Raw genomic sequence first — 11,817 nt, 5'->3', positions numbered from 1 at the left:
TAATGAGCTGGAAACCGTGTTTGTGTGATTGTTGCATGAAAACGTTTGATGAAAGCGTCTCTGGTTCATCTCAGGATTCAAGTTTTGTTTCTTCTTAAGTGAAAACTTATTTCTGTCTCCACTTCATTCCCTCCACACCCACTCATTTCACCACAAACTGCTGTGGTCCTCCAGCTCATGTCTCCTATTCGTGCAAAGGGCACATTATTCCCGTTTTAGAGGCCTCATCCTCCCGGGCTAAGCTCTGCTGGGTGGATGCGGGTTGAAGGACATAAATACATCCAAAGAAAACAGACGGTAGCACAGAGACAGCAGAGGTACAGTACGCTGGCCTCAGGCGAGATGAATATTTGTGGGAGGTGGAGATGGAGGTAGCGTGCGGGACGGCTCACAGGTTATGACAGTGTGCAGAGGAGAAACCTCAGTTATGAAAATGACTGATTGTACCTGAAGGTATCCTCACACAGGTTGGAGCTGGGCTGAGTGAACTCAGGATGAACTCTCAGTCAGGTCACTTACCAAACATTTCTCCAGCAGAGGCTCTGACATGTCAATAACTAGACTGTATGTGGAGCAAATGCATGATTTCACTTTAAAAAGCAGGTTTTATGCACAATAACTTTTATACTGCTCAGAATTATAGTCGTGTCTAAGAATAAAAGTTGGAAAAAATCATCCTGCCACCTCAAATATGTGAACAGAGGATGCTTCTGCAGCATGCATGCTTACAATCTCCAGGTCTGACACCAGGCTGACGAAGATGCATAAAAAAATGAACACAAATATAGAAGTAAGCTCCTCTTCTGATGGTCTGATTTCTATTTGTAGGTCACACAGAGGCATCATTATCCCATTAAACCCACTGTGTTTCATAAGCAGCTAAAGATTCTCACATGAGCTGTAATTAAACAGAAGTATCTGATATTAGCTCTGTTTGTGGAGCTGTGGGGGATCTGGCAGCCACAGTCTGAGGGAACACCTGTCTGCAGGTACAGGAATTCAGAGGGTTGCGTGAGTTTGGTGATGTGTTTGTTGGTTATATGACTAAGAAATCCTCAGGCGAGACATGAACGAGCGGACTGATTCAGATTAAAACACATTTAATCTTCACATAACCTCCTCTCAAACTCAGCATCCTGCAGAAGTCAGGTCAGGTCCTTTTGTTTTATAACTAGAGCTCATTTTTAAGCAACAACACAGCGGAAACTTGACGTTCTTGTTAGAAGTGTGGAATTTCCGAGTGTCCATGAAGGCAGCATTCCATAGCAACATCAGCCGTTAGTCTGAGAGACGTTGGTGGTGTTTTTGTTTAATTTACAACATTTAATACAAACTAAAAGAGTATTAACACAGAAAATATCGATCATAAAGATTTAAAATATATTTTTTTGAAGTCTAACTGATCAGCATGGCTGATGAAATCTGTTCCGACGAAAGAGAGAAGTCTCTGTATTTGACGCAGATTCGGCACCTGGATGAGAAGTTAGAAAGGTAAGAACATGCTAGCATGATGCTAACGTTAAACAGCCGTTTGTTGTTTGTTGGGGTGAATATTTCGCTAAAACTATGTTAATTGAAATCCATAATGTTTCATATGTTCATATTTACGACTAGCTTCGACATTTAATCGCAAATATGTTCACATTTGCGATTAATATCGAAGCTAGTCGCTAACCTTAGGCTAAGGAAGTTGGGTTGTTTTATTCAGTGTTGTTGAAATCAGATTTTAATGATGGGTAAATCATTCATATTCTATATTTATTAGTAGTGGGAGGAAATATAGTTGTATCGTAGCATCAGGACTTTTAGCTTCGCTTGTGAGGAGTACACATCCGACCAATCAAAACGCTCCTTGTTGACACGTCACATACCAAAACATTCACTATAGAGGACCACATGTACTTAAATCATCAGTTAATAAGCTTAAGCTCTCTTAAGCTCAATATATTCTCAAATATTAAAGTTACAAAAAAGATTTCGGAGTCTAATTTTGTCAACTGTGTTATTGACAAAAGTTGAGACTCCTTTGCTGTGGCTCCCTGTGGATTTGAGAAAACATCGGTGAAATACAGATATTAATTTATTATTTAATTATGTATTAATTATTTGTCTTATTAGTTATTTATTTATTTTTTTTCAACTTTTTGCAATTTTTTTGAAATTCTTTTTTTTTGCAGACTTTTTACAATTTTTTTTAAATTTCACTTTTTCCAATATCTGCATTTTTCCCCAAAATTAAAATAATTTAGAAAAGAGCAAATTTGTTAAGAGACAGTTTTTAATTTTTTTTTTAAAATATTTAACAGTTTTGAAATTTCAGCCATTTTTTTCTTTTTCTTTTGTATTTAATTTTTTTTTTTTAAATAGCAATCTTACTGAAATATCCCAACTTTTGCAAATTTATGAACTATGATATTACTTAGTTTACTATCTTTTTAATATTTGCAAATATATTGAAAATTTAAAAAATCCCCGACCAGATTTCTTACCCGATTGTCTGTAGGACCGAATCGGGGTTAAATCGGGGCGAGAATCCTGTAGTGTGAGCCAGGCTTTAGCTGAATAAATGATGGAACTTGTTAATTTTCTGTATTAAATAAAAATTTAATTTCACTCAAGATCCACTGTAAAAATTGGTCATTGCTTGAAATTAATGTGTAGTAAAATTGATAAGCATATCCCATGTACATGTAATGTAACCCTAATTATAGAATCACCATTAAACTTAAAAACTGATGGCTTGTGATACAGTCTGTAGACTCAGCATTTAAGTTTTTCACATGGTCTGGTGGTGAAAAAACAAACTAAAAATCATAAAAATCTGAAATATCGAAGAATCACGGTTTTAAAAACTCGTAATAACAATCAAACTGGGAGAAAAGCGTATCATCCCAGCCCTAATATTTCTGTTAAAAATAGTCCAAATACAAAACATCAAGTGTTAAACTGAAAATGTCATGACTCTGTAGTGGAGATTACCGTATAAACTTAGAAAAAACTTCTAAAACCCCTCTCTATGAACACAGTTTGTCACTGCATCCTCAAACCTCAAAGTTAAACCTGTATCAACATGATCCAGAGACTGTTTTTCTCCATCCTGCAGGTTTCAGCTGAGATGTGACGAGTTGGAGAAGCAGAACAAGAACCTGGTCATCCAGTGCAAGGCGCTGGAAGACGCCGATAGTGACCGTGGGTTCCTGGAACGCGTCGTGGCTGAGAAAGAGAAGGAGGTGGAGGAGCTGGCCGTGAAGCTGGAGACTCAGCAGCAGGTCACCGAGCAGACCCTGGAGGAGCTGAAGCTGCAGCAGAGCCTGGAGCTGAAGGAGCTGCAGGAGCAGGTGGACGAGCTGAGAGCACAGATCAGGGAGCAGGGTGAGATTAAAATCATCCACAGTAGCTGTTGAAGTCCCTGCAGATGAAAAGATGGTTCAAACATTTCCTCCGTCAGATGCTCGGTTTGAGGAGCAGCGTCTGCAGAAGGAGCAGCTGGAGCAGCAGCTGTGCGGCTTTGAGCCTCTGAAGGAGAAGCTGCGCAGCAAGGAAGCGGAGCATAAAACCGCCGTCGAGGGTCTGAAGCGGGACATCGAGTCCGAGATGGACAGGTGAAGTCTGACAGGCTGCAGGACACATGAAGGGACCTGCAAACGTCCGTCCTTAACCTCCTGTCTCCTCTGACCACAGCATGATCCATGAGAGGAGAGAAAAACTCAGACTGTTGTCTGACACGAAGATCTCAGAGATTGTCCAGGAGGAGATGGCTGAGATGAAGGAGATGGAGCAGCAGACGGTGGAGGTGGTGAACAGGATCCAGCATCAGAGGGAGGAGCGCACCGCCATTGACACAAAACGGTCCAAGCTGCTCCTAGAGATAGGGGAGCTGAAGGCAGCTGCTGCTGGGCTGGAGGAGAGTATATCCACCGTAGAGACGGTAAAAACAGCTTTCAGATGCGTCATCACGTGGTGTCAGGAGAGTCTGGATTTAACCTCTGAGCTGGAGTCTGCAGTGAAATGATCACAGCTCTTTAAAATGTTAAAGTTAAGACCAGGAATAAATCAACCACCCAGCATCTATCACAGAGAGGTGGCTTTCAGGAGGAGTCTGAGTTAGCATGTTAGCATGTGTTTGATGATAAAAAACATTGACCTAACACCATAAATACAAATGTGTAACAGGCAGAATAACCTTGACTAACAGTTTGCAGGGAGAATATACTTTCAAAATCAGGGGCAGATTTAGCAAATTATATCCAGGCTGGTCACTTTTAATGTCAGGATTTTTTAGATTACTGTAAAATCCAGAATATATGTCACACCAGTATTTCAGACGCAGCTCATGGAGCTTATAGACTAACTATCCCCGCCAAGGAGGTTATGTGTTTGGGAGAGTTTTTCTGTCTGTGAAGAACACATCTTGATGAAATTATCAGGAAATGTTCAGAATGGGATAAGGAAGAAGTGATTGAATTTTGGAGGTGATCCGGATCACCGTCTGGATCCAGGATTTTTAAAAAAATATTTTTAATCATTGTGAGATAGGGCCGTTTTCCCCATATGTGTATATACATAACTCCACCATACATGGTTGGATTGCTTTGCAAAACAATAGAAGACAAGTTCACCATCATTTCTGACAGATGTAAAAGTAGGATCCAGATCCTGGCAATATTCTGGATACTAAAATCTGGAATATGAAATATGAACTGGGTCATCATCATTTTCAACACTGTCAGGAAACAAATTATCGTACAAACCTGCAACTGACACCAAATTGTAGCAGACAGTCTGCTGAAAGGGAGTATAACATTAAAGTCGGACTTAAGTGTTGACAATGACAATATGCTTGGTGGATAACGTCAAGTGTTTTCAGACATGTCTGATGCAACATTTGAAGAAAAAAAACAAAACATCACCTGTCATCACTTCAAATGTAAACTCAGACCAGCTCTCGACCTAGATCGTTAAAGTAATTTGTCCGTCAGACATTTAACTGCACTAAAAACATGTCCATGAAACTTCCCTAACACGTCTCTATGCCAGAAAACCTCTGTCCAGTTTTACTGTTATTTATTTTCAACATAATGATCGACTTCATACAGCACTAGCTCCGCACAGTAGCGTGTCTGTGAGGGTTGTGGCAGCGCTGACTGTCATGATGCCGCGTCACCATGATGAAGCTTCGGCTTAGAGCGCCATCTCCTGGACAAAATACCACACCACATCTCAATACCTCGCTCAGCTGCTTAATACTGGTAAATAAATGGCACCCGTGTATGAGACTCAGCAGTTTTAAGATAAAAACAGGTTTTAGAAGTGGGGCTTATATACCTGGTTTACGGTAATTTTGGAGCCTGGATTCTTTTTGTTTTTGTAAATCATGATGAAACATCAAATCTGAGGCTAAAGCTTGTTAAGGTCTGAAACAGACTCTCTCTGTCAGTGTTGAATGAGTGTAACACGGGGAGAGGGAAATATGCTCCTCTTAAAAACCAGGACCTGCTCTCGTGTCCCCAGTCCAGCTCACACACCGACAGCAAAATAAACTCAAAGCCTCCGCTCACTCAGCCTCTTCTTTCCTCAGGAAACAGAGAAGCTGACGGAGATGACCGAGTGGCTGCAGAAGAAGATTAAGAACCAGGTCAGAGTCCATGAGGACCTCGTGGCTCAGACGGACAAGCTCAGGTAAAGGTTTCACCTGTCTCTGCTGACCACCTCAAAGCAGCCTCAACGGACGCCATCAAAGATCCCTCGGGTCTACAGCAGAACAGGGTCTGCTGATGGCTCTCAGCATCCAGTAACCTGTCAGTCAGTGAATCTGAAACTCTAACCTTTCAGAAAACAGCTCAACTCAGCAGTGGAGGAGAACTGTCAGAAAACCAAAATGGCGGCTCAGCTGAATGCAGCGCTACAGGAGGAGAAGACGAGACAGGCGGTGCTAGAGAATGACGTGAAGAAAGCAGTCATTGTCCTCAGACACATCCTGGAGGTACGGACGCTTCAGACACAGACTGAGGAGGAGACGAAAACATCAACGTAGACTCTGGTTACAAAGAAAAGCTGCACTTCGAAAACGTCCAGCAGGGGGCAACTCCACGGGTTAAAATATCAGACTGTGTGAGACCAACAGTTTGACCTCAGCTTTCTTTTAGGCAAAGGTGTCAAAGTATTCACATTCATCACTCAAGTAGAAGTAAATATACCAGGGTTAAAAAGACTTCTGTAGAGGTTGAATCGTCAACTCAAGACTTTTACTTAAGTAGAAGTGTCAAAGTTTAGTTTAAATAAATATTAACCTCAGTAATTCCATATGAACTCATGTACTCTGTACTCTTGTACTCAAAACATTACCAGTCTTATTCCCCAGTAGAGCACTTAGGTTATTATTTAACACTGGTATTGGATCAGGATTAGTATCAGTCCATACCCAAAGTCCAGGTATCGGTATCGAGACTAGAAAAGCTGGATCGGTATATCTCTAGATATTTGCCTGAGAATGGAAGGAGTAAAAGTAAAAGGTTGGCTAAAAATAATTGCTCAAGTAAAGTATGGATTAGAGTTGGGACGATAGGCTAATCTTGCGATTCGATTCTATTACGATATTTGGGGTGCCGATTCCATTTAAACTACAATTCTGCTATATTTACGATTTTTAGTTTGCTGTTTTAACACCAGACCATGGGAAAAAGTTTAATGATGCACATCTTGTGAGTCAGAGTGAAGCATTTCGCCCCCTGCTGGAGAAAAGTGGAACTTTTTTCAAATCCAGTTTATAAACAAAGACTGAAATGAAGAATTTGAATTAGAAAAAAAAATGTTTTTTTGACAAAGAATAATGATTTTGATACTAACTCAAAATCCTGATGTGTCTTATAACGTTTTTTTTTTCTCAGCCCTAGTAACCCCCTCTGAAACCTGGAATTTAGGGATGTCCTGATACAAATTTTTTGACTTCTGACTGATTTTTTCATGAAATGTTTTGTCGATGCTGATCCCTTTCTCTGATACATTCGTTATGTTATTCTGTTGGAGGTGAAAAATCATATTTGATGTATTAAAGTGAACCCTGTTGGTACCTCCTTGAGGAACACTCACTTTACAAATGTTGCCAGACGCTGTTTTACTATCGTTGCCTCCCAAAGAGAAGTCGTCCCACACAGCTGACATGTTTGCAACACGGTTTAAATTTACAGCAGTCGTTAAATGTGACAGTGCTGAAAAATTGGATTAGACCTGATCATGTAACAAAATCTGATGCTATCCAATCCTCCAAAAACAGCCATATCAGGCGCCAACTCTGATCAGTGTATCAGATCAGGACATCACTGATAGAGACAGTTTCTGCCTCCCACAGGACAGAAACTAAAAAAAGATCATTTCACACATAAAAACCACGTCTTTAGCTCTGAGCTGGTGGTCTCTGTTCTCTGCAGGCTCCAGGGGAAGCTGTGAGGACTCTGCTGAATCAGGATCTGCTGAAGATCCTGGAGAGAAACCTCCCAGAGGCAGAAGAGTCCACCCTCAGAGACTCCATCGAGACGAGGAGTGGAGCACCAAAACCTCAGACCTCAGAGCCAGGGTCAGAGAGGTACTGGACCAGTCTCCTCTGGATCCTCTGTGAGCTGAATCACCTCTGATCAGCTGCTCAGAGCTTCACTCAGCCAGGGTCAAAGGTCACAGCTGGTCTGCCTCTTCACTAAGTAAACCTCCTCTTCTGCCTCCACAGAGCGGAGGCCCAGAACCTCGCCACAGATCCTCTGTTCCTGTTGGCCCGCTTCAGACCTGGAGACTTCGGCCTCATACCCAGACCCACCTGGAAACCCTGACACCGGCACTCAGCGTCCTCTCCTCAGCAGGTGTTATTCCTCTTTAAACCTACAGAGTCCTGTCTGCAGGGGGCAGCACTGAGTCACATGAGTGTTTATAGCTACAGGGTGTATCTGCAACTGATTTCTGTCTCTTTTTGCTCTGATTTGGATTCATAAACTCTTAATACAAAGGATATGAGGACAGTTTGAGTTTGGAAGTGCTGGATTTCTCTCAGGACGATGTTTATTTGATGTTCAGACAGATTTTTATCAAAAGAGACAATATGATGTCTCATGTTTGATATCAGATTTAGTAGTTTTAAAGTTCAATGATTTAAAGATAAATTAATCACTTCCTGTCCGCTCAGCAGCTGTGATCATTGTTTTTAATTCTCTGAGGAGTTTTTTGGGACTGACTTGATGAAAAGAAAACTCTGAACTAGAGCCTCTGCTAATGATTAGTTTAGTAATCGATTTCTCTGACGATTATATTTACAGTTAATTGATGATTCAGAAAAAAAAGGGTGAGAATGCATGACAGTGAAATTCACAAAACCAAACATTGGTTTGTTATTTGAGTTGATGATTATTGTTTGCTTAATGAGGAACAACATATTTGAACATAAATAAACTTACCAGATGCTACATTTATAAAATATAAAAATGATATGAATGTATTGTCACTTAAAGAATCAACAGTTTGGGCAAAATAACAGAAAATATATTGTTATGTCTTCAGATAAAGAACTTAGTGGGCCAAAAAGGCAAATAAATAAAAATGTGGAGGTCAAACAGTTCACCCCCTCTGCCTTACCACTATCTGTAGCAGCTAAAGCTAATGCTAATGCTGGTTTAATAAACTCCTCGTGGTTTTCAAACGGGGTTACAATTTAATAAAAAGACTAAATGAGTCCTAAAAGACAAACCATGCATTTCACAACATATAAAGGAGCGTATGAGCTGGATCTCTGTAGTGCCATGCAAGGTCATTTTTGTCAATAAAAACGCCGAAATTAACGGGAAATTCTCCCAAACTCTGGAACATTTGGACGAACAGCTTCTCTGGCTCTGCCGTTATTCATGTTTACTTGTTTCCCTCACCTGCCAGCTCGGCTTCTCCTCTGCCACGCTGATCTGTTTACATGTGATGCACACAGCCCCACAGCTCAGGTAATCCACACTCCAGTCCTGTAGGGGGCAGTAATTATCCTTTAGCTAGTTGCTAACCGCTAAATAATCCGACAAAAAGGAAGAAAACAAATAAACTGAAGAGAAACTGATACAGTAATGACGCAGCACGGTGTATCAATCATGGAAAAACATTGTCAACGCTTTTACTGATCAATTTTGTTGATTTTATCAATTCGTCATTACTGAACCTAAATACACAGGTAATGAGTCAGGTGAGACTGTCTCTAAAAGATGATGCTTGTGTTTCTGTATTCACAGTGTGTTTCTGCTGATCCTGAGTCAGGAGCTCCGTCCTCTGCAGGCTGCAGGTGAAGTTGTGACGTCAAACCCTTTAATCCTTTCAAAATAAAGGTTTCACTCACTCTGCTGCTCTGGATCTGTTTAAAAAAGCAACATCCTGTCGATTGGAGCTAACTCACTGAACAGGCTCAGATTCTGCAGAGTCGGCACAGTCAGCTGAAATAAGCTGAAGCTAGAAAGTCACCCTCACATTCAAGCACATTCACTGTGGAAAACCACTCTTTGTTTTTGAAGCTGAGCCACCTGTGGGTGCAGAAAAGCCCGTTCCCCCCACCCCCACTGAAGACGCCAGCAGTCACCTCCTCTGACCTCATACCGCCACCGAGGGTTGGTGCTTCAGAGAATAAAGGATGCAGCTCGACACAATCTGAGAAATAACCAGAGCTTACTGAGAAGTGACTCAGCGCAGAGAGTCAGAGCTCAGCTGATGGTCAGATAGTGTGTGTGTGTGTGTGTGTGTGTATCTGTGTGTGTGTGTGCTCATGTAATGTGATGAAGTGTCAGACCTCAGATTTTACTGAAACAGGAAATTGGTGTCAATCTGGAAATTTCTGCCACACAATTCGACCTGAGTTTAATCTTCTGCTGGGAATGGTTCTTATGTTTTGATTCAAAGCACCAGTTTATCTCAGAGATTATCTCCAGAGCAGCTCTGGACTTCCTGTACACCTCAGATTACCTCAGCAGCACGTCAAACTGATCAACTTCAAGAAAAGAGCAAAGTTCGATGGTTTTGATGTTTTCAGATATGACGGCAGATTTTCACCTGTTCCTCTAAGACGCTGCACCGGATGCAAACTTAAGTCAAGGGAGAATTTTGATATCGGATAAATAATTTCACCATTTCTCACATTTTTCCTCCAGTTTCTTTAAGGAGCCGTACCAAACAGATCATTTCCTCGACAGCTTTTAAGTTTAACAGAAGTGAATTCTTCAGGAAGCAGACTTCATATTCACTTATCTGTTACAGACATGTTTGATAAAATAATCTTTTTAATTGTTAATCCAGAGTTTTTTGAATATTCATTTCCACCTCCCTAAAACAGGCTGAGAGGAAGTTAGAGGAGTCACAGCAGCAATCAAGAAAACAACAGTAGGAAAGTGTATAGAAAGTGTAAAAAGCTCTATAAGAAAATAGATGCTGACAGCTTGTCCATCATTGTCCAGTCAGCCAGCCTCCACCTCCACAGGGTCCAGGACTGAGCTTCTTCAGCAGTCTGTTCAGTCTCTGTCTCCTGGATCCTGTCTGCTCACAGCAGGTGAAGCTCTTCCAATGTGGGGTTGGTGTCTGCTGTTAGCTCTGTTAGCCATGTCTGTGAATAGCATGATGCTACTCTGCCTTCTGTTATTCCCTCTGTTGCTGGGTTAGCACAGCTAGCTCGTCCATCTTATTGGAGATAGATCTTACGTTCCCAATAACGATGGCTGGAAGGACAGGTCCATGTCGTCACTTCTTAGCTCACAACTGAGAACCAGCACGTCGTCCTCACCTCCTTCTCCCCACTTTGTGGGAAGACATCAGGCCTTGCACCAGTTAGCACTGACATGCTACAGGCTGCTAACAGCTGATTTCACATGTAAACAATGCAGCCATGGTTACATGTAGGATCTCCAGACAAACACAGGAGAAAAAAATGGTAAAAATATCACTGAAGACAAAACCAGTTTGGTGTCCATGACCAACAAATGAGCCATACAAAGTAATGATCCACTCTAAATAAAAGATTACAAAAAAGAGAAAAAAAAATCAAGAAACAATTTTTCACAAACAGTTCTGTTCTAATTTCTCAATATCATGAAATAAAACATTTTTCTGAATGTGGCTCGGATAAAGTTTAAACAAAAACTCTTAAAATAATCTTTAAAAGTCTTGAAAATGTTAACACATGCAAGTATGAGTACAAATGATCCTAAATCTTAAAATAAATGCAAAAAAAGTTTTTAAGTAATTTACCAAGTGACTCTCATGGTAACATCACGCAATCACAAAACCAACAAACACTGATGTGTTTGCAGCTGGGACTCTATCAATTGTGCCCAACCCTGTGTAATTGATGTGGTGTTTTTTCTATTTATGTTTGATGAGAAGTTTTTCTTACACATTATTTCAAATGGCATAAAAAAAATTCTTAAATAGTCTTGAATTTTACTTGCCTTAAACTGTAGGAACCTTTAGATTTTAGTTTATGCTGTATGTGCAATGAGTAAGGATGACAAACATGCTGGAGCATTTTCTGGAGTTCCCCAAGGCTCTATGTTTGGTCCTCTTGTTTTTTATTTTTTTTTTAATGTTGTTAAACCCATTTTAAAACCCAAGTACTTGTTAAATTACTGTAACTCCTCAACTACTGGGGTATAAAGAAAATTCAAACGGCTCCTTAAAGAAGAAAAGACGGGAAACAACTGATGCTAGCTGGTCTCATTACTGTAAGTCTTCAACTATTAAGGCAAAAGAAAAAGTCAAACAGTTCCTAATAGAAGAGAAGATGACTTTTCTGGGCATGATCTCTGAGTTTTTTTTAGG

General features: G+C 40.6%; 1 protein-coding gene across 1 annotated transcript; it reads left to right on the top strand.

Annotated features, from left to right (window-relative positions):
* Positions 1-775: 775 nt before the first annotated feature.
* Positions 776-7,820, top strand: LOC141790024 (uncharacterized). The gene is made up of 8 exons (XM_074669653.1): positions 776-1,491; positions 3,104-3,372; positions 3,449-3,602; positions 3,682-3,928; positions 5,579-5,679; positions 5,833-5,983; positions 7,428-7,582; positions 7,721-7,820. The coding sequence occupies exons 1-8, from the start codon at positions 1,409-1,411 to the stop codon at positions 7,818-7,820; spliced, it is 1,260 nt and encodes a 419-aa protein (XP_074525754.1). The 5' UTR covers positions 776-1,408.
* Positions 7,821-11,817: the final 3,997 nt, after the last annotated feature.

This window comes from Halichoeres trimaculatus, unplaced genomic scaffold, assembly GCF_033239565.1.
Source record: "Halichoeres trimaculatus isolate MK-OKI-2021-1 unplaced genomic scaffold, fHalTri1.1 fHalTri1_scaffold_5, whole genome shotgun sequence".
NCBI lineage: Eukaryota > Metazoa > Chordata > Actinopteri > Labriformes > Labridae > Halichoeres > Halichoeres trimaculatus.
The sequence above is the reverse complement of the archived record's forward strand: the minus strand, read 5'-3'. Positions and strand labels throughout refer to the sequence as shown.